The following is a 24,504-nucleotide window of genomic DNA, read 5'->3' as shown; positions in this document are numbered from 1 at the left end:
GCTGTAAACTGTTGGAAGACCCAACTGACCTGAGGCATTCTTCATCTGTATCAGGCTTGTGCATGGGTACAGCAAGCTGAGGGTATTCTTTACAGGGAGGATAATTTGAGATTAAAATGAACTTTTATCACTGCAGCCTTAGCTCTGCAAATTAGTTTTAAATGGAAGACACCTCACTCAGGGGTTACAGCTTAAATGCCTGCACTTCACAAGCTTTGGTATCAGAGCAGCTGTTTGGAGGTACTTCAGAAATGAGCTGATCAAATGAGAGGTTACCTTAAGGATTTCCACCTGTCTTTTTCTGTCTGGTTTTCCGGACTTTCACTTTCATAGGAAGCCAGATACAAACCTGAAAACAGTAAATATGTGTTATTTCCAATAGCATCACTAACCCCCATCCCTCTGCATTCTTGTACATCCTTTTGTACCACACAGAAAGAGAAATTGTAAAACTTCATGGTCCCTCAGGTAGCTGGTGATCAGTGGGACACTGATGTTTGGCTCACATGTCTACCTTGGAAAGCTGTTCCGTTAATTTTGATGGAACAGTAAAGGAGCCCAGAGTTAAAATATGTTAGCATGACCTTCTCATTACAATATTAAGCAGCTGAATGGTCTCTGGTTTTGCATACAGAGATCTGGGCCCATTTCCTCCATCACAGCACTGCTACTCAAGAGTCATATGAACTTTAAAAACTAAGGATATTCTCATCACATAACACAACTTCATATTCCTCAATCTTTTTAAAGCTTATGGGAACATGGTATCGTAAATGCATACACAATACTGTCAAGGTAAGAGTGAGTTACAGAAACCAGAGAAGGAATGCAGTAGAAGTAAATAAATCTGTTCTTTTGTCCCCCCTGCAAATCCGTACACTGTCGGATATATTTTATGACACCAAAATGAGTCTAGATTGTAGAGTCTCCTCTGCAAAATCTGGCATTGCAATAATATCGCACTGTCTTCACAGAATCGCAGGCTGTAATTTGTGTTCACACACATTTCCTCATCACTGTTTCATGATGCTTTTTTTCTTTACTGCTGGAACCACCTCACCACTCAAGTCTGTGCTACAAATGCATTGTCTTTTAATATTCAAGTGTTGGCCAACATTCCTCCACATCATGACAAGCACAGTACAGCTGCATTTCACATATCACTGCTGAATCTCCCTCAGATATCTTCCCACCTTTCAATCAGGGCAGATATTTCTACTCTGCACTGCCCCCTGGGTAATGGGGGAGGTTTCCTATGGCTTCTGCAAAGGGCATTTCACAAAAGCAGCATGAATATGAGGGACATGAGGGAGAAAATCTGCATACAATTAGTGGGTTGAGGTCACTCTTTTTTAGTCCAGTAGTCTGGGAACTATACTTTTACCCTGACTTTCATTTCCTGCCCCTTTAGAGCCTAAAACAAGAAGAAATGCATTCACCCTATCTCTTTTTGATGCATATTACTTTAATCATATTAATTATTCTATTTTGGAAGTAATTCTTAAGATTTAGGCAGGATTTTAGAAGCAGTACTTTCCATTCTGAAGTAGTCTGTGAAATAAAAGCTATCTGGTCTAATTACCTTGGATTAGTACAGAAAACTGCCTACAGAATAAAGAAAAAATAAACCCACCACCAGAACAGCTTAAGGGAAGGTTGCTACAGACAATTCTGTGCGTGACAATGTATAGAGAGGCAGCTGACACAAACCAGTATGAAATGACACATACTGACATGCTGGATACCAAACTGAACAGGACAGAAAAGTATAAAAAGACAAGAGAAATAATTTCAGAACAGGGCTTTCATAGCTACAGCTGAAATGAATAGAAAAGGTTTTCTTAAAAATTCTTTTCTGTAGATAACATGTCATTGCTGTAGAGGAGGAGGTCAGCTGGGCTCTGTCGCCCTGAGCTGTGCTTACTGAAGAGATGACAGCATTGGTTTGTGAGAGAGATTAGCTCTGGTTCCATCAATCACACAATGAGTGGCTAAGGGACAGCTGACATTCACAGGAGCCCATGACAGGCTTGTGTGGCCTCAATTCACAATTAAAAAATAAGGCCACAATGGCAGCTTCCTAGACAGTGCCTTACAGAAAAGCTACAGACAAGAGAAAAGCCATCAGGCAGCAGCTTCATGAGCTAGAAGGCTGTATTTGCAAAAACACATTGATAGACTGGGCATAAACAAGCTGTTTGGCAGGAAAGCCAGGAAACAGCTGGGACAGTGAGAGAGATCACCAAAGCATGGATCAGGGTGTTAATTAGTAGTGATGAAGAGAGACCTTTTCAGTGATGAGTGATTGTACAGAGTCTTACCATCTTCAGTAAAAATGGGAGCAGTGTGCAAGTAGTGGATGATGTTAGGGTCTTGCTCAAATGGACACTCCACTTGTTTCCATGTTATAAATTCTCCTACTTGCTTAGCCAGTTCCAGGAATTTCTGTAAACATAAAATCATTCCACTCAGATACAGTAACATTACCTCATATTCAGCATTTGATGGTCTGCACTGAAAATTGCAGGCTAATAGTCTCAGATAGTCCCTCAGCTATCAATGGGATAGGTAAAAACCTTTTTCAGATCTTACTTCAAAGTTGACGTGTCCATTTGGAAGGCGATTAGCACATCCCTCATTCAAAAAATAAATGTCTTTGATCAATAGGCTGAAGAAGGGGATCACAATCTGTGGAAAGAAATGACAATACCATTATCTTTTCAGTTCAGTACTTTCCCTGCATGAAAGAACAACTCAATTGGGAGAGATGAGAATAAAGAAGTATTAACTTTTCAGTGTGCTGTGCACTTGAAAAGCAGTACAGCTACAGGCCAGCAAAAGGGCAGTAGTGTCTAGAGACCTTCAGCCACCAGGAAAATATATGCTGAGATGGAAGTGAACTGAACACAATGTTCACTGAGCACAATAACATGACTAAGAAAGTGCTAAAAGCCCAGTTTATTATCAACAACATCATTGTTTGATGACAACATCAGACAGCAAAGAGCAAAATAACACTGAAGAACTCTTCCCTTTCCTATTGTGCCCTTATACGCAGAGATGTTGAACACACAAATTGAGCAATTTAAACACAGGTGGGAACCAAAGAACCAATATTGTCCCTAGACAAGGAAAGACAGCATAAAATTTGGTGACCAAATTTGGTGACCAAGGACTTGTCTACAAACAGTTAATCAGAAGCTGTTTCATTTTGAACAGCTCTGTGCATAGCTACCTCTTGAGGCATGTAATTTCCTTCCTGGTGCCTGATTAGTACAACCTGCTTCTCCAAATTAACCTGCAGACAACAGGATTGCTGATTGACAGGAAACTGCTAGCAGTAGCCAGAGAGACCACTGTAGTTCTCGATACTAGCCCTGGCCATCATCCAGGGCAGAGTGGCATAGCAGTGACCCAAGCCTTCCCCCTAACCCATCAGAGTTGGGTCATAATTTGCTAGAAAAGAAGTCTGGGTAGGGCTCTTGAAATTGATGGAATTTCAAGCAGGGATAAATAAATTTTATGCCAAATGTTCTACAGCAGAAAGCAGTAGCAGTGCACCTGAAGTGTATCCTCAACCTCAGCAGAGATCCAGAGTGAAACAGACTCTCTCAGGGTTCTTTGTCTCACAGCTCAAAGGGAAAAGAAAGATAACACAAAGGACCAGTCCTTGAAAGCTGACAGTCAAACCTCAGTCTGCCCACCTCTCCAGCAGTGACTCTGGAACAGCAAAAGGTTGCCTGGGGGGTTTGAGCTGAAGGTCAGCAGCTGCCCCTGTGAGAATTTTCCTGTGGCAGCAATGTCTGTCTTTTAAACCACCAAGTACAAACTTAACCACCATGAACACAAATGAAAACACACTGCATGGCAGTGTCCAAATGTTTCCACTGGTCTGTTTGCATATTAACTGAGCTGGAGCTTATTAAGGAGCACCAAAGCTAAAGAGCCCTCATGGCAAGCAAGAACAGCCAAGAAAGCAATCCTTTGGTTAAGTATTTAATGTTATTCCATCTCATTAATGTTATTCCACCTCATGATGTACATCAGCTGTAACAGGATACGAAATGGATCCAGAACAGGATTGGCAGCTGTTATTTTCCAGTTTACATGGAAAATGTCTTGTTCATGTCTTGTCTTGCTCCTCATTGGAGCATCACAGCTACAATGCTGTGATGCTCCAATGAGGGTGAACAAGACATAGAAGTGAAAACACTGAGGCAAGGAGTCCAGAAGCTACTGCCAGTGTGTGTAGTGAAAATGGAAGCCAATTTCTGTTCTGGCTAAATTACCACATCCAGTAAACTTTTAAAGATCTGCATCTCTGCTGGCTTTCTTATGGGACAGCCACAGATAAACTCTGTAATGTCACTGCAAACAGCCATAAAAAAGCCTGGACTGATGCCCCAAGAGCCACTGGATACTTATCCTGATATATTCTACAGATAAAACTCAGGAATGAAAACAAAGCACAGCCTTATCCTCCCAAAATGCTGAGCCCTCCTATTATGATCAGGTGGAACAATTTCTAGTCAAACTGAGCTAAGTGTGTTTCAGGATTTATTTTCATATTACCCAAACTAGATCATCAACCTGCAGTAAAGAATACAACTCACTCTATGTGGTTTGTTTTCTACCAAAAATGATGATGACTCTGTAACCAGTGTGGTCTTAAAAGGTGGAAGTATACAGAGAGCTGGAGCCAGACACTGATCCCCAGCTAGAAATCACTGCCAGGTTGTGTCTACGCATTTTTTTTTGCAGACAGGTGTGAGCTTGTTCTGTCCTGCTCCACTGCCTGGGAGAAAGGTCAGCACCATTAGTGATACTAAACATGAAGGAAAAACCTTGCTGAGAGGAAAGGTACACAAATGTGGGCTGGATGCCAGGGTAATACAGCTACAGAGCCCCCAGTCAGCTCAGAACATGGCAGAGCTCATTCTCATCTCATCCAAAAGGTACTAAAAAGACACACCCAAGGATTCCAATTCTCTACACATTTCCATGGAATTGCTGTCTTTTGGTCCCCATTTATTTTCCCAATAAAAATATATTACCCTGTATGTTTTACTTTCCAAATGTCTGTAGGAAAAACAACAAAAGTGGTTGCAATTATACTCTAACACTGGGTTCATTCCAGGCACTTTGCTAGCATAAAACCTGGGTTAGTGCCAGAAACTCATATTTCTCTCAATTTTTATCCCCCTTCCATGCCATCCAACCCACCCACATGCTGCAGAAAGAAGACAGTTAATGAGACCTGACTTGTTCTTGCTTCACAGTATCAGACAGCAACAACACACAGTGCTGTGCTGTACACACTCCCAGCATTTCAAAGCCAGAGCTATGCCATGAGTACAATGCAGAGTTTCCCAGTGGAATGACTTCATTTTGGAGCTGTCACAGGTCATTTGACTGCCCAGACAAAACCAGACTTGCTTACTAACCAGTACACCCCTCTGCAAGCACAATTCAGTTTGAAGATAAAAATTTTCTTCAGAGTGAGCTTTGCTCTGAGTTGGCCAAGAAACAATGTAACATATATCAAAAAGAAGTCATCATGTTCTTCTGGATGTCTTCAAGTTCATTAAAACAAAAAATTATAATCTTGCTTATTAAAAGAAACAAAATTCCTTAATACCACAGAAAGCATTACATGATCTGCTGTATCTGACACTGTAAAACACCAAGTATGAGCAGCTACCAAATCATATCCTGGAGAATTTTCCTGAACTAATGTTGTCTACACAAGGAAAACAGAATATGGGCTTTTTCTGATGTAAAATAGATTCCTTTCAGTCTAATAACCTCTCTGCCATCAGTATTAACCAGCTGGGGGTAGAGATATGACAGAGATTGCTAACTTCACAGGAAATTAAGTCAAACAATAAAACAACTGGTTTGAATATCTATCATGGTTGCAGAAGAGCTAAACTGCAAAAGCGTCTCAGACCGACAGGTCCTTACTGCAGCGTGTGAGAGTTGAAATAATTGCTTTTCCAGGCACACACATCTAATGATCTCTCCTTTGCATAGAGAAGTGCTTTTCAGAACAACTCAGTGCACTCCCATTGCAGCTGAGTCAGCCTGCCACCAGATGCTGATCTCATTTCACTGTAAATGCTGTGATATTCCATTAGCTTCAGCAGATTTACATCAAATTTACAGGGGTGTGAGATTAGCATCTGGCCTGGCTCCTCCAGTGAATGAATACTAAATTCCATATTGTGCTTGTTCATGCAACATCTACTTTAGCTTTGCCATGCTTAGTGCAGAGATTACCCATTTATGACTATGGGCAATTGCAGTGTAAAACACAAACCTTTTTTCACATACCAAAAAATAAAGAATTGAATGGAGGAATAAGAAAATTAACAAGAAACACATTGGGGCACAAACCAGGAGGATCCTACACTCTAACATCTTGTCAATCTGATTTTTGCAGCATCAGTGACTTGTCAGAAAGCTCCACATCTGCCATGTACAGTGATATAACACTTCAGTTCTTCCTCACTGATGAGATGGCAGCAACAACCAAATGAGATGAAAATTCACAAGGACAGAATATCACCCCAAATTTGCTGCAATGGATTTACACTAGACTCCCTTGCAGGACTTGTGGTAAATCATCTTTCCCTAATGTAAATGGAGATCCACCTTGCCACCATTGCTGTGCCCTTTGCTCTCCATCTCACCTCACACATCACACAATAGGGGCTTCTGTGCCAGAGCCTGGGGCACAGCTGTAACAAAGCACAGCTCCACCTGCCTCTGCCAGGCTCATGCTCCATCACCAAAATAAAAGTCTTTTCAGTCTGGAATACCTGTTCCATCAGGTTTATCAATCTAAACAGTGTGGACTTTCCAGAATGTAGAGACACTTGAAACAAAGTTCTCCATGCTGCGTGTCCTGCCCTCTCTAACCCTCCCAATGTCTGACAGCAAGTCCACAAACATTTGCTTTGATCCTATCCAGACTTTCAATCACTTACCCATCCCCCCACCATTTTACATTTCTGGTTGCATTTTGAAGCACACAGGCCTTGCAGTGGTGACCCATGGAAGAGAGGAGAGCATCTGCATCAAGTGTTGGAGCCACTGACTCCCAGCAGAAATGCTCCCCACTGTCACCACATTTCTCTTCACAGAGAAAAGCAAGGCACAATTCTTCCCAAGAATATTTCTGGGTTTCACACTCTCTGAACCTCAGAGAAAGAAAAACCAATTTTTATCTCATTTATGGCGCCTGTGTTTGTTCACAAGTGGAATGCATTGTGGAAGGTTGTTTACCTGAAGGGAATTGGTGATTGGATTCTGGTGTGAGTGTTTTGATTCACTGACCACTTGAATCCAGGTGTCTGTGTCGGGACTGTGGGCTGACAGTCACGAGATGAAGTGCAGTGGAGTGCAGCTGAGTGCTTGGCAGATTCAGTTTAAATGCAATGTAAGATAGTATAGAATAATATAGTATAATAAAGTTATTAATTAGACTTCTGATAAGATGGAGTCCTCCTCATCATTTCTCCCTTCATCAGGGTTTCCCTGCAAATCCTATACCCCACCCCTGTGGGTTTGGATGGGCTGTGGTCACCCACCTTCTCCCTGTTGCTGTGAGCAGTGAGGGACCTGTGGGCAGCCCCCCGCAGCGCTGTCCGGTAGTTGTAGAAGTTGCCTGTAGGGTCCATCTGGTGCTACATGGACAAAACAACACAGTTGGTTAGAAAGTAGCCTGGGCCCTCTAAAGACAATTTTACACTCAGCTGTAGCAAACCATGAGCAGAGCAGAGCCTCCATCTTCAAAATGCACATCTTCAAAATCCACATGCCTGCAGAGCCCCATGCACCAAGGATGCAATGAGAGGTCTACAGCCCATGGCTGTTCATACCTTTGATATTTCTACTGACAGCTTACTGAGCTTTTAGGTGAAGAATAAGCACTGCACATTCTGAGTGTGCCAAACCCTGGAATTCTCAATACAAAATATTGTGGGGTCTTCACTCAATCTCCAAGGTATAGATTGGGAGCTTTACATTCAGCATTGTGCCCATGGCCAAACAAAACATGCATCCTCTTATTTATTTGAGTACTCTGAATATGCCCTACATATCATCAACTTTACACCCTCCTCACAACACCTGGGGTATTTCAGCTTAGAATGAGGCTCTCTGCCTGTGAAATGTGTCTCCAGATATCTCACACCTGGATAACAATGTAAAATTCCTAAACAAAAATATTCTGAATATAATTAAAGCAGTGCATCAGGAATTTAATTTTTTTTTACCTCCAGAATGAAAAATTTGGCTGTTTTCACTTTTGACCAAGTCTTCTTTAGCCTGGAAACTGGACTCATATTCATTCCAGCTACGAGTGAGAGAGAAGAAAACAGAGCCATTGATAAGAGCTGGGTTTGCTTTTTCAGCTGTGACAGCTGATGGAAGACCTGGTTAGAAGCTGTACTTACAAATGATTGCCATCAGTGAATTAAAATTCCCTATGTTAAAGCACTCTCGGGCAACGTCGATGAAGAATTCGATGACTTGTGCTCGCTGTTTCTTTTTTGCAGGCTGTAAATTAAAATAAATTAGTATCTGTAATGAGCATATGCAGAATTGGAGGTCATCCTAAGCATTTGTTCCATGCATAGCGTGGCTTCATGCACAGCTTGGGCCATCTGCTTTCAGTCACTGGCCCTAATTCTGTTCCAGCAATCCAGTGGATGCTGGTGACTGGCAGCCTCTGAAATCAAAGCTTTCACTGCAGTGACACAGAAGAAATTCATGGCAATTTCCAGCCCCAGTGACTGTCTCAGTGCTGGAACAGGCAGCCCAAGCACAGCCTCAGCTCCCTGCTGGCCTCCCTGAGTCCATGGGCTCATCAGCACAGACTTCCCCAAGGGCAGGATTTCACAGCCCTGTAACAGCAGCATCTTTGTCTCAGGAAAAGCTTCATTGCATTAATCACTTTCCACTCTTCTGTCCCTTTAGCAATACAGCCAGACCAAATGATAGCACTTTAAATACACATTTTAATTGGACTGGAATCACCCTGACTTTTCCAAAGATGATCTTCAAATGGCAATTCTTATGTGTCACAGGCTACTTAGGCTGTTAAAACTATTAGTATTCATCCCTTCCATACCCTTTCCAAAGAGGAAAATTTTAATTTCATTTGGATGGGACCAAGTTAAACAAACTAAAACCACTACAAGTTAAGAAACAACAGCCACAGCCACAATAATGGGCAGCAGAACAGAGAGCCATGCAGTGGGAATTCACACACACAGCAGATCTTTAGGATGACAGATAACAAATATGGCTCTGCTAGAATCTTTGCTGGCAGAAATCTCACAGGATAACTCAAGGCATTTTTTTCCTCTCTTTTCCCCTGCAGGGTTCATTATTCCACACTGTGCTTCTACTACATCAAGAGAACACTGCATTCCCCTGTGTGCCACCACCTCCGTTTTGCAATATGTTTGTCATTTATCAGGTCTCTCCTGCAAGTGCAACACTACTAAAACTTACCATCAGATGCTTAGCTGGTCATAAGAAATAAATCCCCAGGATTGCTTATTAATATAAAATCTCAGAGTGGTACTTCAGGTACGTGGTAAAATGTGGCACATACTTGTAACTTACCATGCAAATTTCTGTTGCTACCAGGTAGCAGAGTCTATTGAACCATTTCACATAGGCCTCAAGGTTACTTGTCTTCTTCTGCTCACTGAAACAAGTCTGGGGGGAAAAAAGCACAGAAAGATATAACTGTGTTCTAGTAAGTGATCTGATCACTAAGATAAATACTGCACAAAGGTAATTACTGGCCACATCTCTCTCTGGCTAATGGAAGACTGTGCATTTAAGGGCCCCTTGTAAAAATCCTGTGGATACCTGTGTGTGTCACACTGCACAATTCACACTGGTGTCCAGAAAACAGCCCCATTTTGCCTGCAGCAAGTGTTCACTGAGAGTCTGCACTGACCCTTCTTCACTGGGATACAAACAGCTGAGGCCTTGCAGGATTCTGACATCAACAAGGACATGCAGACAAAATAAGACAGGCACAGTCTTCCACAGCAGGCTCAGTTTGTGACTTTGATTCCAGGATTTCCTACACCTCAGTAAAAAAAAATCATCCACAGCCCTTTTCTGCAGGGTAGGGACTTAGTAAAGTGTACAAGAGATAAACAAGAGAAAACACAGTTCTGGTTGATTTTTTGTGGAAAAAACCCACTATTTTCCTTAGTGAGTTTTCAGAAAAACAGGTTTTTAGCAATCAGCTCTGCCTGGATGGCTGTGTTTGAACAGGTCACTTACATGCCAGAGGCATTTCACCGATAAGAGCCATTACAAGAAGCATATTTTTCACTTATTTGTATAAAACTTAACATAAATTCCCATAACCAATACAGGCTATGTGAGCAGATACTTGGCTGTATTTTTCCAGTTCCTTTGTCATCAACAGAAAATTTGACTTTAGAGGAGTGACAGGGCAGTTCACACAGCCGGAATATGTTGCTTGGGATTGTAAGAATTCAAGTGCTTTACCCAGCTTTAAACTCCTAGACAATCCATGTAGGACACTAAACTCTCTAAAGTTCAAGAGATTTGTCTGAACATTCAGGAACATCCACTAGAGGGTACCAGAGAATTCTGATTTTTGTTTTATTAGGACGATCATTTCCCAGAGGTACCATAAACACATGCCACTAAGAGGAAAATCATAATGCATAAGCAAAGATCCATTAATGTCAATGGAATCACCCATACTATGTAAAGTAAACCAGTGACTAAGAACCCCTTTGGAAATGTGGCTTAATATGATGAGGTAACTCAAAGTAAGAAAATATTCACCTGTGATTCTGCATACAGACGTGTTTAGGAATAGAAATCACAGTGCCATGCTATGGAGGAGCAAAGCCTAACAGGACTGAAATTCTGAGCCACTTTATGAATAGACTACAAACACAATAGAAGTGCATTTTTAAAGTCTCTCAAAAGTAAATGTTAGCAAGCAGCATGTAAATATCAAAAACCCAAAGGAAACCCAAATCAGCCCCAGTCTAACCATAGCAGCTGCTTTTCACATGCTCTGTTTCTTGTTTCCTATTACAGCAGAAAGTACACAAAACCCAGGTTTTGTTCTGAAAATAGTATTTCCATCTCAGAACTGCTGTCCTATGCCAGGGCGTAAGAGCCACAGCTAATAACACAAAACTTGTGAAAAATGTGCAGCAGTAAAGTGGAGCCAGACTGCTTTTTAAAGGTTAAGCTTTATAAATGGCAGCAATATTTAGCACCTCCCAAGCATCTTCCATCTGCAGCTCAGAATGCTTGATAAACATTCATAAGTGAAACCTTTTGAAGCCCTCACTCAAGAAAGATGTGATATGATCTCCAGCTGGAGGGAATTCAGACCTGAGCCAGCTCCCTGTGTCTGACAGGGATGCTCTTCATGGGTCAGGGAATATGACTCCACATAAGGTTTGTGCTACTTTGTCCAAAGATGTGTCCAGAGAAGGGCCAAGGAGCTGGGGAAGGGTAAGGGGCACAAATCTGAGGAGCACCAGCCGAGGGAGCTCAGCTTGGAGACAAAGAGGGGGAACCTTCTTGCTCTCCACAGCTCCATGGAAGGAGGTTGTAGGGCAGGGGGGAGTTGGTCTCTTCTTCCAAGTAACAAAAGGAAATGCCCTCAAGTTGTGTCAGAAGAGGTTTAGATTAGATATTAGGAGAAATTTCTTCACTGAAAGGGTTGTCAGGCATTGGAACAGGCTGCCCAGGGAAGTGGTGGAATCACCATCCCTGGAGGTGCTCAAAAAATGTATGGATGTGGCACCTGGGGACATGGTATGGTAGTGGCCTTGGCAGTGCTGGGTTGAGGGTTGGAGTGGATGATCTTGGAGGTCTTTTCCAACCTAAACTATTTTGTGATTGTGTGTGCAATGCTCTCCCCCTGGGCTATATCTTGACACAGAAGCTTTTCTAAATCAACCACATAGAGCCTGAAGAAAAGCTCCAGACTACCCCCACTGTGATCAGCCTTGCTGACCTGAAGCCCAGGTGGCTGAAATCTCACTGTGGCTGGTTTGGTATCTTGTGTTTCTGACACACATTTGCTGCCTTTGAGCTCCTTTCTAAGGAATGTGATCAATGCTCAGAATACCTGGAACTCCATCTCTGCCTATCTCCCTCATGCTGAAACAAACTGCAGAATCTCCACAAGTCCAAGGAGAGAAGGAAAAGGCCCAATGTTGCACATTTCATTCATCCGTCCGTCCATCCATCCATCCATCCATCCATCCATCCATCCATCCATCCATCCATCCATCCATCCATCTTTTCACCATTACAAGCTATTTTGGTGCTCTTTGTGCAGCACTACAGACCGAGGTCTTCCTGGTACCTTTGAGGATCCAATGAGGAAATTCAGCCACTGATGTATGATCTCAGTGGGAATGTATACACAGTTCAGGGCAAGAATTTTCCATCCTTTCTTTTCAGACAGCATGTGAAATCTCTGACTCTCCCTCTCCAGCTAGGAAGCCTCTGTCCTTATTGAGGCACTCACTGAAATGTTACTTCAAACCTCAGTGGAATCAGTGGAAAGACTCCAAGTGGCTTTCACAGCCTCTGGAGGAAGCCCTGATCAGGCACTCTGTTTCCTGTGGTGCTTTGGGTTATTGTGTAGAGAGAAAAGAGTTGATTCATGACTCACTGACTCATGGCTGTGGTGTCTGGGCACACACTGAGGCCATTACATCACAGCCAGAGCCTTCAGTCCTTCAGCAGAGCAGCAGACATTCCGTGGCTGTGTACAGCCACAAGCATCTGTCCCAGGCAAAGCAGCTTGGGAGGAACAAGCCTGAAAGCAACCAAGGCGGTGGCCAGTTTGCCAGCAGGGAGGAATGGCAGTGACCTGCCAGTGTGAGCTCTGCCAGCAGGATCCCATCCTTGCCATGACAACACAGGTCAGTTGGCCTGGCCCATGTCAGCTTGTGACTCAGGCCCTGCTCTTAGGGACCTTGTCACAACTGCACAAACTGTGATCACAAGAGACACTTTGTGTGTGGAGAGACCTTACCTTGGTGCCATCCAGAGGGTCCTTATGTACAAATGCCTGCACAAACTCCTCAGGTCCAATGTGACTCAATCTTTCCTGTTGAGAGTAGGGGAGTGGGAAGAGAGAGGGGAAGATAAGAAAGCACCCCAGAATATCTGTTTCTCTTGATTAAACAGCATCATTTTCTGTCAGCTCTGAGTGGTGTCACTGAGCTGGTACACAGCCAACTAGCTGGACATTAAAATTCATAACAACAATTAGAACCATGTCAGCAGAAAGATTAAAATTAGAATAAATAAGTCTCATTACTGACAAGCCAAAGTAAGAGTCCCCTCCACTGTGCTGGATGCACAGGGAGCCAGCAGACATCAGTTCTGTTTGGTGCTCCCTCAGACCTGCTGTGGTCCAGCATCACTCAAAAGCCAAATTGTTTCCCAGCTGTTACAATGGCAGTAATGCTGTTATCTGGAGTCCACAGCATCCCACAGCATCCCACAGCACCCCACAGCACCCCACTGCTCAGAGCCCACCCCAGGTTCTGCCCAGGCTCCTGCCCACTGACCCTCAGGTGCTGCTCCAGGGTGATGGCTCTGGGTCACTGGGGAAGGAAGGCACTGAGGATGCATGTGACACATTAAAGGCTTTGCTTACACTGGAGAGTGCCCCAGGCACTAAGCAAAACAAGAATAAATTAAGTATCCAAATCTCTCTTAATAAAAGAGAGGCCACCTCCAGCAGCTCCTGAAAAAATGTGGCAGCTCCAACAACATACTGACCTTCCTGCTAGGCTTTTTACTCTCCTTAAATGTGTTTATTAGAAAAAATAAGTATTTTCAGTAGGCTGTCAGTCACAAAGGTATTTCAGAGGAGGTATTTTGGAATTCCTACAGTCCAAACTCAGAATACTCAAGCAACAATAAAATAAATGGTAGTTCTGGTCAAGGGAGAATTTTATGTCTAGTCCTATTCTCTTTCTCTGGGCCTCTCACCCAAACACTGATAATTGTATAGTGTTCTTACTAATCAATAACTGTTTTAAATAAGTATCAAATAATTCTTACTAAGAAATAAGCATCAGACAGTTTCAGTGCAGAACACTTAATATATCAGACAGAGCAATGAAAGAGAAAGTAGAAAGAATTGATTACAGTACAGTGGAATTAAAATCTCTAGCTGCATCTGTTTTAAAAAGGCAGCGATGCCTCAGTTACAGGGAATTTACCCTTGGAAGACAGCTGCACTGTGGAAGAGGAAAAAAAACCAAAAGCAAGGAAAAACCCCATGCAAAAGGACTTCTACTCTCTGGCTTAAGTTACATAAAGCAAAGAGAGCCAAAGCTGCATGTTCTGAAAACTATCCATTCAACTTCTTGACAAACAGAATATAAACTATCTTCAGAAATCTGCATTTCTGATTTCCTACTGCTCACTCCAATCCACAATGCATTTCATGTTTTGTTTCTCCATCCTTCCCCTGAAGGATGAGCAGAGGGAAGGACAGGCAGCAGGGCACCAGAGCAGTGAGAGATCTGCAGATGGCAGCAATGTTTTATGTTCTCTGTGCACATCCAGGAGGTCTGTGGGGAGGACCTGACCCTGGGAGAAGGGTGTGCAGCCCAACAGCACAACCAAGGCTCCAGCATCGCAATTTTTCACACAAGAGCATGTTTGGGAGCAGACTGCAGCCCAGCACAGGGAGAAGAGCAGGAATTTGTGGGGGTGGTATCTGCACACCCTTGTATGTCCATGCACAAAATCCCAAAGGGAAGAATGCAAGGCACATCAGACAACCCACTGCTTTGTGTATCTGCAGAAATGGATTTGAACTGCTAAAATTTCTTCCAAATTTATAAAAGGGTTAATGACCAGCCATTTCAATAGCACCTGAAGAGCTTGTGGGGCTCTGAGCACCTTATAAAAGTGACATTCCTAGGACTTGACTTTGCTGGGATAGGATTCTCATTTCACAAATTAGCAAGCTGAAGTACAGTGACCTGCTCCAAGCTGCACAGGGACACTCTGATGTATAATTTTCTTCCCAAGCATCTCTTAACCTGTCAAACCCTGCCTCCTGCAGTGCTGATACAGCATGGAATAGGCTGCAGCAGTGCAGACATTTTTTGGTTATGTCTGAAATACTTAGCAGCTGATGGCTTAAAATAACATCTCTGGCTGCAGAAGTTGGGAACCATTCCCACTTACCAGCTCCACATGTGTCAGCTGCTGAGCCAGGGTGTAAGGGTCACTGCAGACACTCAGGATTTCTCTCTGAATTGATGGAGGTTTAGTCTTAAAGGCAACCAGCTTATCAGAGACAGCAGTACTGATCTTGACAATCCCTTCTTGCCCATGGCTGAGGGTTGCAAGCTTCTGATTCAGGGCTTGCAAAAGCTGATTCATCTTTTTCCAGTAAGCCTGGAGAGACAGGGAGAGAAACATAAGCCACCCAGAAAACTTGACATTGGAGTGGGTTTTTGTGCTGAATTTTCCTTTCTGCAAAATACTCCTAAGCCAGCAACAGGTCACCATTTTATTTCCAACAAGCCTATTTCAGAATAACCAGGAGGCTTAATTACAATTCTGTGCTCTGGACACAGAGACTGCAGTCAAGAGAAGAGGCAGGCAGGACTGGTGGGTTGGGCTGGCACTGATACTCCAGATTGCTGCCAACATCAGGCTCAAAGGAGAGGCAATGCTACCACATGAGTTACTGCAGCTTTCTGGAGCACAGCAGCTTTTGGTACCTATCTTTTTTGTCAGCTACATTTTGGCTGAGAAGTCTACCTGTTAATGCTGCTTTGTCAACTCCTATTTATTAGGAATAAGAAATGTTTCTAATGCTATTTTCTCCATCCTTTTGACCTGAATGCAGAAGAAGCTCACAATTGCTTGCTACCCAGCTGGAGTGGCTGGAGCATTGTGTAGCTTTGAGTATTTAATATCCAAATGTTAATTGCTACTGAAGGAAGATCATATTGTATTCCAGGCACAGCCATGTGCTCAGGAGGATCATCATTACCAACTTGCCAAGGTTGTTCTCAGAGCTGGAACAACTCTTTACAGACAATGAGTGGAGTCTCTGCCCATGGAGGATGGGCAGAAAGAAATTACTTCAACAGTTCATGACTGACAGATGCAGACATCACAAAACTGAGATAACAGAACTGGTGGGTAGGTTCTAAGGATAAGGTTTATTGGAAATGTCCTTGGCTAGACTGTGCCTCACCACAAAGAACAACACACACCTGTGTCCCAAGCTGGGTGCAGCTCAAGTGAGCCTTTGGGAAGTAATCCCATGGTTTAGATCCAGCCCTTGTCTCCAGAGTTTTGTAGGCTGTGGGTAGTGTTCAGTGTTGGGCATTGACAGCATTCACATTTTGAGTGTTCAAGGAACCAGAAACCAGAGTCAGTGCTGTTCTCACCTGCACAGAATCCAATCTGCACATTGGAGATAGCACCTCCTCCTACTTCACAGTGAAGAATAACTTCTCACACCTACTCTGTCTTCATGACAGGGTAGGAAAGGCTAGAGACATTTAGAACAACACAAGTGCTTCAACTTTTGCCAGACTTTGTAGCTTTGATGGAGCTTTTCTAACAAAAGGTTTCACACTGCTCTCTTGGACTGCCATTGCTCTCCTTTCACTTAAGGAAGATGCTCTCTTGAGCTGGGCTAGAACATGTACCAGAGGAGCAGGATAAGTCAGGCTCTTTTTTGCAAAACAGCTGTTAGGTCTGAAATGAAGCAAGTACCCAGAAGGCAGGAGGGAGATGTCTTGGAGAATGACAACACAAAATGTATTTAGAATCAAATCCCAAAGGTGGAGTGAAATTGACTGAGGAAAACCCCTCTCCTTCAGTTTTTATCTGTTACTGATGTATATTAGCTCCAAAAAAGGCCTTCTTCCTGTAAATCCTCATGTTAACAGATGGTCACACTTTTGATTAACAAAGACTGTTCTGGACCCAAACTACTGACCACCATCTAAATATTTCTCTGTTTTACATCCAGGTGTGTTTGCAAATCTCAACACAGCTTATGAAGCTCTGTGAACACAGTGGGGCTTTTTTAGTGGAAACTCAAATAGTGACATATCTGCCATTTTGTGAAATTATTTTGTAAACAGGAAATTCAGTTTTTTGGGGGTGGGGGTACAGCACTGAAAGCCAAGCCTTCTAATGAATAAAAAACATCTGACTAAAAGACTTGGCTGGAAACCCAGCTCCTCTATCTAAATGGAGTTTGGATGAAAAATCTTGGACCAGCTATTTCTATGCAGTATCAAATTCTTCATAGTTTGGACAAAAAGCTGCATAAAATTGCTTGAAAGACATCCATATTAGCCAGTCTTTCAATAAATCTTTATCAAGAGATCTAGTTTCACCTCATTTTGTAGGGAATATGGCACAAAAAAATAGATATAGACAACAGTAAACAAAAACTCAGGTAAGCCAACCACCTAATAAAGAAAGAAAAAAAAGAGACACACTTAAAGGACACAAACAATTACACAGAAATCAGAGCTCTTGAAGAGACTCACTGGAAATCAGTTGGGTGCACCCTTGCTTAGAAAGCTTTTCTGTGCACACTGAGAGAGAAATTTAAAAAAATTAAAAAATCCTGCTTTTGTCTTTCTAAAAGCCTTTCCTGCCTTCTTTAGACTACATCCACTAACTGAAAACAACATTGTTCATTACCTTCAACATGCTGCTAATTATCTTGCCACAAAGTGACCCCCCACTGCACAGGGGCTGCATGCTGGACTTATCAACCAATTTCACTTCACTGCCACATTAACAGTCAAAAGCAGCACACTACTATTTAATATTTAAAGAAAATGTTTCGTTCTTAACTAGGAAAGTTCCTCTGAAGACAGCAGGCCTCAGCAGGTGGCTTAGGAGCTCAAATTTTAATTAAAATTTCGAACTCTAAATGCAAATCACAGCACTTACTAAGAAATGCTTCTCAGCATGGACACCTTTATAAGCACATCACAGCCTTTAGAAAGTGGACTCCACAAAGAACAGGAGCAGACACTGCAGGGGAAAATCCTGCACTGACCTACATGGACTGGATGACATCACAAATCTTTCAGTCTTTAACTTCTGTGGTTCACAATAGGAACAAGTTTCTTCCAAAAAACTAATGGTCACCATCACTGTTCTGTGCTGTCCCTTAAAAAAAAAGGAAATTTGCATTTGGAGGATATGAGCTGTTTCTTAAATTAATTATTGATTTTGCTCAGGCATAATCACTTGCAATTACAGTGCCTAGTAATATCTGAAAAACAATGATTTGAAACTAATGTAGTCTGAGGCCCCCCCCAGGGCACCCACAAGAATTTGTACACAGCTGTGCATGCTCCAGAGCAAAGGTGGGCAGTGCTTGCTCAGGTTAGGCAAATAAACCACTGCTTTACATGCAGAAAGTTAATTTATAGCATTTATGATTCTTCATCAGGGCAACTACTGCTGTTAAAGAGCACATTCTAAGTCCCTGTTCTCCACCCTTTGGTGGACACAAACTACGGACACAATTCTGGAGGGTCTGCAGGGGTTTCTCTCACTCCTGATGCTGAAGGGCTGTAAGGCATCTTTTGCTGTGGCTGGCCAGAAGCAAGTACATTGCCTCTTTCCCTTGAGGGAATTCTACTACTCTGGTTAGTGGAACTAAAGCCACTTTGGCTCTGAGTTTTTTTGTTGCCTTCACCTCCACCATGTCTCACAGCTTCCCTGTCCTACCCCTTCTCTCCCACGGGCTGCCCAGCCCAGGCAGTCAATCCATGCCGGCCTACAGCTCTCTGAAGCTGCCAGCCCAGTCCAAGAGCAGCTGTTTCCATTTATGACATATTCCATGTGCATAGGAGAGCCCAATTTCATTTTTGTTGTGCTGCAGCCCTGCTAATTCCTTCTGTCCTCTCTCCCCTCTTCTCTCTCTCATCCTCACGGGAATCTTGCTGTTCTGCTGGACTGCACCCCTCTGTGGCTCAAGGCCAGGCCTTCATGTAGCCAGTGGAACTGAATTTTTCCACATCCCACATTTAACCTAGAAGTAATTAGAGACTCTCAGTGTACTATTTGCTTATTATTTTCATGAACTTTGTGGTCTTTTTAATGTTTCTGAATTAATTTATGGGGTTCACCCACCTGAATTTGCCTCTCCCAGAGGCTCCTTTCACTGTGACCTGCTGTGCCACACACAGAGCTCACACATTTGAACCCCAGGACCATACAGACCTCTAGCCTGAGTCTGTGCTCAGCAGGCCACACACTGCTGTATTCTGTCACCTCCATGCTCCCAGACAAGCTACATGTCCACTAATATTAGTATTTTCTTTAAATATAAGAACTTGGATCCAGAGATCTGTGGATGCCCCACCCTTGGAAGTGTTCAAGGCCAGGTTGAACAGGGCTTGAAGCAACCTCATCTAGAGAAAGGTGTCCCTGCCCATGGCAAGGATGTGGAACAAGATGGTCTTTAAGGTCCCTTCCAATCCAAAGCAGTTTGTGATTCTATAATTGTAACTTGGGAGATCACAGCTCTGCTGCTGTTTGAATTGTCACCAGTTCATTCAGTCTATGCTATGTCTTCACATATTCCTTCTATAAAATGGGAATGCTGTTATCCTCCTGTTATCCATGTGCAGGAGATAAATTCCAATGCTCACTGCTTCAGGAGCACCTAAGGAGAGATGTGGCTTTCAGGAAAGATACTACAGGTTTTTACATTATTGCAGAAACAAACTCTGGGAGTATCCAGGAAAAGGCATGGAATAGAATGTAGAAAAAAGAGGAAAAGGAGGAACCAAGTGGGAAAATGAACTTAATGTATCAGCAGAACATCCCAGGTCAGGCATCCTCACCTCATCACATGGGGCTATCCTGTGAATCATGTCTTTGAGATGGCCAATCATCCGCTCTTCCTGGAAGTCATACGGGAATGTCTCTGTCCACTCTGTCAGCAACTGTAAGATTTTGGGTCCAAACTTTCTGATTCGAGCCTGAAATGCAAACCATTGAATGATGGACAGGAACTGAAACACGTTTACTCAACTAGAGTCTCTCACACTGTGTGTCACTGAATGTGGGGCCAGGTTTTCAAAGAAGGCATTTGTGTTGCACCTGCAAAACCTGCACACATGCATACAAAGACTGTGGTGCATAAATAATACATTTTGTCATGCAAAATGTACCAGAACTCAGGTGCATGCACAACTGCCTGTTTTACATGCAGATTTAAGTATTCTGCACGTGCAATTGCCCTATTTATGGCTGGATGAACACTTTGTCCGTGCAACCTTGATACCTTTTTTTAAAACATCTGGCCTTTTTGCTGATTTGAACCATTTGTTCTTCCCTTTTGTACTTACAACCCTTCTATATTTTCATCTTTCTCTGAAAAACTGCATTGAATTTCTTGACCATCAAAGAGGTTTTTTGCTCCTTTGCTTTCTGGCTGTATGAAAAAAAAACTGCTTAGTGACCAGTGGCAGATGCACAATGAAGAAAAAGATGAACAGAACAGCAGCACTTTGTAACTTTACCTGGGCTGCTGGTAATGTTGCTCTCTTCCCACATGAGCTCAAGGTCATGATGGGACAAGGACACTCACACACATACAGCTGATGCCCACTTCTGGTGGAGATTTATCTGAGGATTGGGATGGAACAAGGAGGGAAATGCAGGGAATGGCACAACTGGTGCATTAGTGTTGTCTCAAAAGACAGCCAGTGTGGCTGCTCCCAAAGCTTTCATCCTCCATAATGTGAAAAGGGAATGGTGTTAAAAAACAAACTGCATTTTTATTTACAGAAAACACAGACTGAAACAGACTCTTCTGCATCCCCATGTACTGCAGCTGAAGTGTACCCTGTAATCAGGAAAAATTATACTCTTAAGCTCCCTGGCTCTTTGTTTTTCAACCAAGGTGGTCAAAATGCATATTTCAGCTTTCCACCAACAACAGGTTTCAATGAACCACATCTCTAAAAATAACTGCTGTCAGCTAGCATTAAGCTCAGGCTCAAAGACCAGCAGGTGTCTGCTAAAGGGAAAGCTTTACTGGAAACTACAAAGGTCTGGGGAGACTTGCTCCAGCTGTGTAAACTGCATTATGAATTGATGGAGAGGACTTTGTGCAAGTCACAGGACATGGGATGGGAGGTTGCTTGTGTACAAAGTTTCAAAATCAGCCCCACTCTCAGGAACACAAAATCAGCTGTGTCCTACCAGCCCTGTGTTGCTACAAAACCCAGATGAACTTCAGGCAGATAAGAAGTCTTCATAATAAGACAGTGGTTTTTATTTCTTAAAAGTTTAATGAGCAGCAAAACTTTGCAATGCTCACATTTAACCCTTCTAAACTTGCATCTTACAGAACTGGAGAAGAGAACCTCACACCTTAGAAAACTTGTTTTGCATGGTTCACCCCATACAGATTGTTCTATTAACACTGACTGTATGGTAACCCAAGTCTGGGGTTGCTGAGCATTCTGGAGAATGGCTCTCCACAGTGAAGGCAGAGCTCCTGCTACTCATGGAACCAGTTGCCTGTGCAAAAACAAGCACATGGTCAGATGTTGGTGATTCAGTATTTCATGCCAAACTCACGGTTTCAAAGCTGGAAAGCCTGAGCCTGAAAACCATTTCAGAACTTCTGGAAATTTCCAACAAATGCATGTTCTATCCCTCTCCCCTGCTCTGAAGGTCCATCTTTTGCTCGAGATAACATACCAAGTGTTCATCAATGCAGCAAGGAGAGCTTGGGCAGAATCCAGTGCAGCATCCAGTGGGACCCATCACCTCTGCACCGCCTGTGGCACTGCCAGAGGATGCACATGTGTTCCCATACACTGCACCAGGCTGCACAGTCCCTGGGGCAAGGTGGGAAGAGTGCTGAGGCAGGAACAGCTTGGATTTTCTCATTCTGTTCACCTGTGAGGGCCCCACTGCTGCTCCTGCCCATTCCTGGTACTCCATTGGGGCTGCTCTGAGGGCAGAGGGCAGGAGGGTGGTGGGCACCTGTTACTTGGTGCTCAAAGTGACAGAGAAGGCCAAGGGGAAATATTACTGTACCAGGAGCAAGAAAGCAAAGGGGCAGAGACAGTAAGTAAAAATGGGAGAGAGAGTAGTGTGTGGACATCTGCACTTGACAGTGTATGAGGGTTATGTCCTACCTCCTTGCATCCTGCAGGCCTCCCCAGAGCCTTAAAGAAGTTAAGAAGGAAAGTCACCTGGGAAGACTGAGACAGGGGGAAAGGGAAAATTAGAAGAAGATTTGGAGTGACTACTGCCTGAAGCATTGTTCTCAGACATGGATACAAGGATGCCTGGTATCATCAATGGCAGGATCTCAGTGGCAAATCCTTTATGAGAAAGATTCATTCCACCTAAAAAGAGGCAAGGGACACACACCAGAGCCCCAGAATCCTCTGACATTGAAAACATATCACATTTTTCTGCTGTAGACATAAACTAACCTTGTCCAGCACAGGGTCATCCAGCCGCTGCTGCTCGATGCACTTGTGACAAACTCGGGACAAAAGCTCATGGGGTTCAATGAAGAGTCTGGAACTCAGCAGGAATGTGAAGATATAGGCTTTCTGCAGGAGAAAGACAAGCAGATCTACTGTAAGCAGCCACACAGTGGGTAATATTGACTGTAAGAGCCTGAACTTCACAGCTTTTTCATTTCTACTTGGCAAGATCATTATGAACTAAAGGACATAACAATTCCTCACCCTGAATATGGAACTGGTAACACTGGGCACAGGAGGCAGCAGCATCTCCTTCCTCCACAGCATCCACTTCCAGCCTTTGGTTGCCTAAACCCTGGGCAAACATCCAGTGAAGCGAACATGCAGGAGCAAGCCCAAGTACAGGAGACAGCCCAGCCAGGATGCTGGAGACGGTAAAGCTAACTGGGCAGGAATCTCTGTGTTGTACTGGGTTGGGAGCTGCAGACACCCCCATATCAGTAACATCTTGCTATTGCCCTGCAGATATCACCCAGCCTATTTTAAGCAGTATTTCATTTATTCTATTAACTCACCAAATTTCATTTCTATCAACCAAGTCATATCATATGCAGTTCCACATCTGTGAAGCTGTGGGAAGCAGGTCTGCTGGATAAATCCTTGGATTATTCAAAGTATTCCAGCAGTGAATTTAAAATACATGCATGAACTCTCAGTTGTTGCATCCTGACCCCTCCTTGCATCCTTGCACCTGAATTACCTCCTTTCCCCCAGCCCCAGCCATGCTCCCAAGCAGCAGGTATAATATTACATATCATACATTGCCTAATGAAAATCTCCCAGTCTGATCTGCCCATTACCTATTTTTATTGCCTTTCTGTTCCTTTTTTTTTTTTTTTTTTTTTAATATAATTGAGATGCTTCTTTATTACTTATTTTTAGCTGATCAGAAACTGAGCTCCGGGTAATTTCAAACATGCTGCCTGCTCTGCATTGATAACTTTCCCAGTCTCCTCAAGTACCCAGAAGTCAATGCTCCTCTGTGCTTTGAAAAACAAGCCATGGAGATATATTAGCACTTAAAAGTCTTCCAGTCAAACTCTGTCTGAATTCCACTGAGGATGTGCAAAATCCAGTGAAGTCAATAGCTTGCAGGACCATAAACCTGCTTCCAGTTTAGATCCTCACACTCTTGGTGAGGAAACACTTAATTTCCACTGATGGAGCACAGATTAGGATCTGGATTATGCTGTCCAGTAACTGTAAAGTTGTGAACACAGTACAGGTAAATTACAAACCCACCAGAAGAAGCATCTCTGTCATCACCAAGGGAATGCTCTGTACATACAGGCAAACCTGGTGACTTCAGCAGCCACTGAAACTCAGCTAATTTAATGCCAGTTCAGACTTGGGAGTTTTTTGCTTCAGTTTTCCTCTAAACCTCTCTGGGAAGCACTGCTATTTTTGAAAAGCTCCAACTGCTACATCACTAATTCATCACCACGACAGCTCCCCCCCCCCACCCTGTTCGCTTCTTTAAAGGCAGTATCATCTTTGGGATCTGCTTTTTCATGGGAACAATTATAGAGCAGTGAAACAGCATTTAAAGCAATGCATCAATTTACCAAGCTTTAATTGTATGCAGCTTTTAAATGAGCCCTCTTAATTGAAAATTTAACACATTTGCACTTTTGCATAAAGTGCTGCCCCAATTCATCAAAATTAAACCATTTATTATACTGTGAATTGCTTACTTCAGGGTAGTAATCAGTGGTAGGTATCAGATGCTGGATTAGAGCATCCAGAGATGCTGAGGTAAGGTTTCCATCCTGGAAGATTAGTCCTCCTTGTTCACCTTCTTTTGAAGTATGTAGATGAGGGCTGAAACCACATGGGGTAAACATACTGGTAGAACTCAGTGTTTGGGGCATGCCTTCCTGCAAGAGAGACAGGGACAAAATCCATCAGATCC

At 43.1% G+C, this 24,504-nt stretch overlaps 1 protein-coding gene across 4 annotated transcripts in view; it reads right to left on the bottom strand.

Moving 5' to 3' along the window:
- Nucleotides 1-24,504, bottom strand: part of RASGEF1C (RasGEF domain family member 1C) — a 78,695-nt gene that overhangs the window by 11,408 nt on the left and 42,783 nt on the right. For all 4 annotated transcript variants that reach the window (XM_059860236.1, XM_059860237.1, XM_059860238.1 and 1 more), the window contains 12 exons: nt 24,287-24,469; nt 22,536-22,658; nt 19,920-20,057; nt 15,259-15,471; nt 13,079-13,153; nt 9,637-9,732; nt 8,460-8,562; nt 8,280-8,359; nt 7,593-7,688; nt 2,593-2,688; nt 2,322-2,445; nt 277-349 (listed from right to left, as the gene is read on the bottom strand). In XM_059860236.1, the coding sequence (XP_059716219.1) occupies nt 277-349; nt 2,322-2,445; nt 2,593-2,688; nt 7,593-7,688; nt 8,280-8,359; nt 8,460-8,562; nt 9,637-9,732; nt 13,079-13,153; nt 15,259-15,471; nt 19,920-20,057; nt 22,536-22,658; nt 24,287-24,469 (1,400 nt within the window). The remainder of the gene's footprint in view (nt 1-276; nt 350-2,321; nt 2,446-2,592; nt 2,689-7,592; nt 7,689-8,279; nt 8,360-8,459; nt 8,563-9,636; nt 9,733-13,078; nt 13,154-15,258; nt 15,472-19,919; nt 20,058-22,535; nt 22,659-24,286; nt 24,470-24,504) is intronic.

Source organism: Haemorhous mexicanus, chromosome 15 (genome assembly GCF_027477595.1).
Source record: "Haemorhous mexicanus isolate bHaeMex1 chromosome 15, bHaeMex1.pri, whole genome shotgun sequence".
In the NCBI taxonomy this organism is placed as follows: Eukaryota; Metazoa; Chordata; class Aves; order Passeriformes; family Fringillidae; genus Haemorhous; species Haemorhous mexicanus.
The sequence above is the reverse complement of the archived record's forward strand: the minus strand, read 5'-3'. Positions and strand labels throughout refer to the sequence as shown.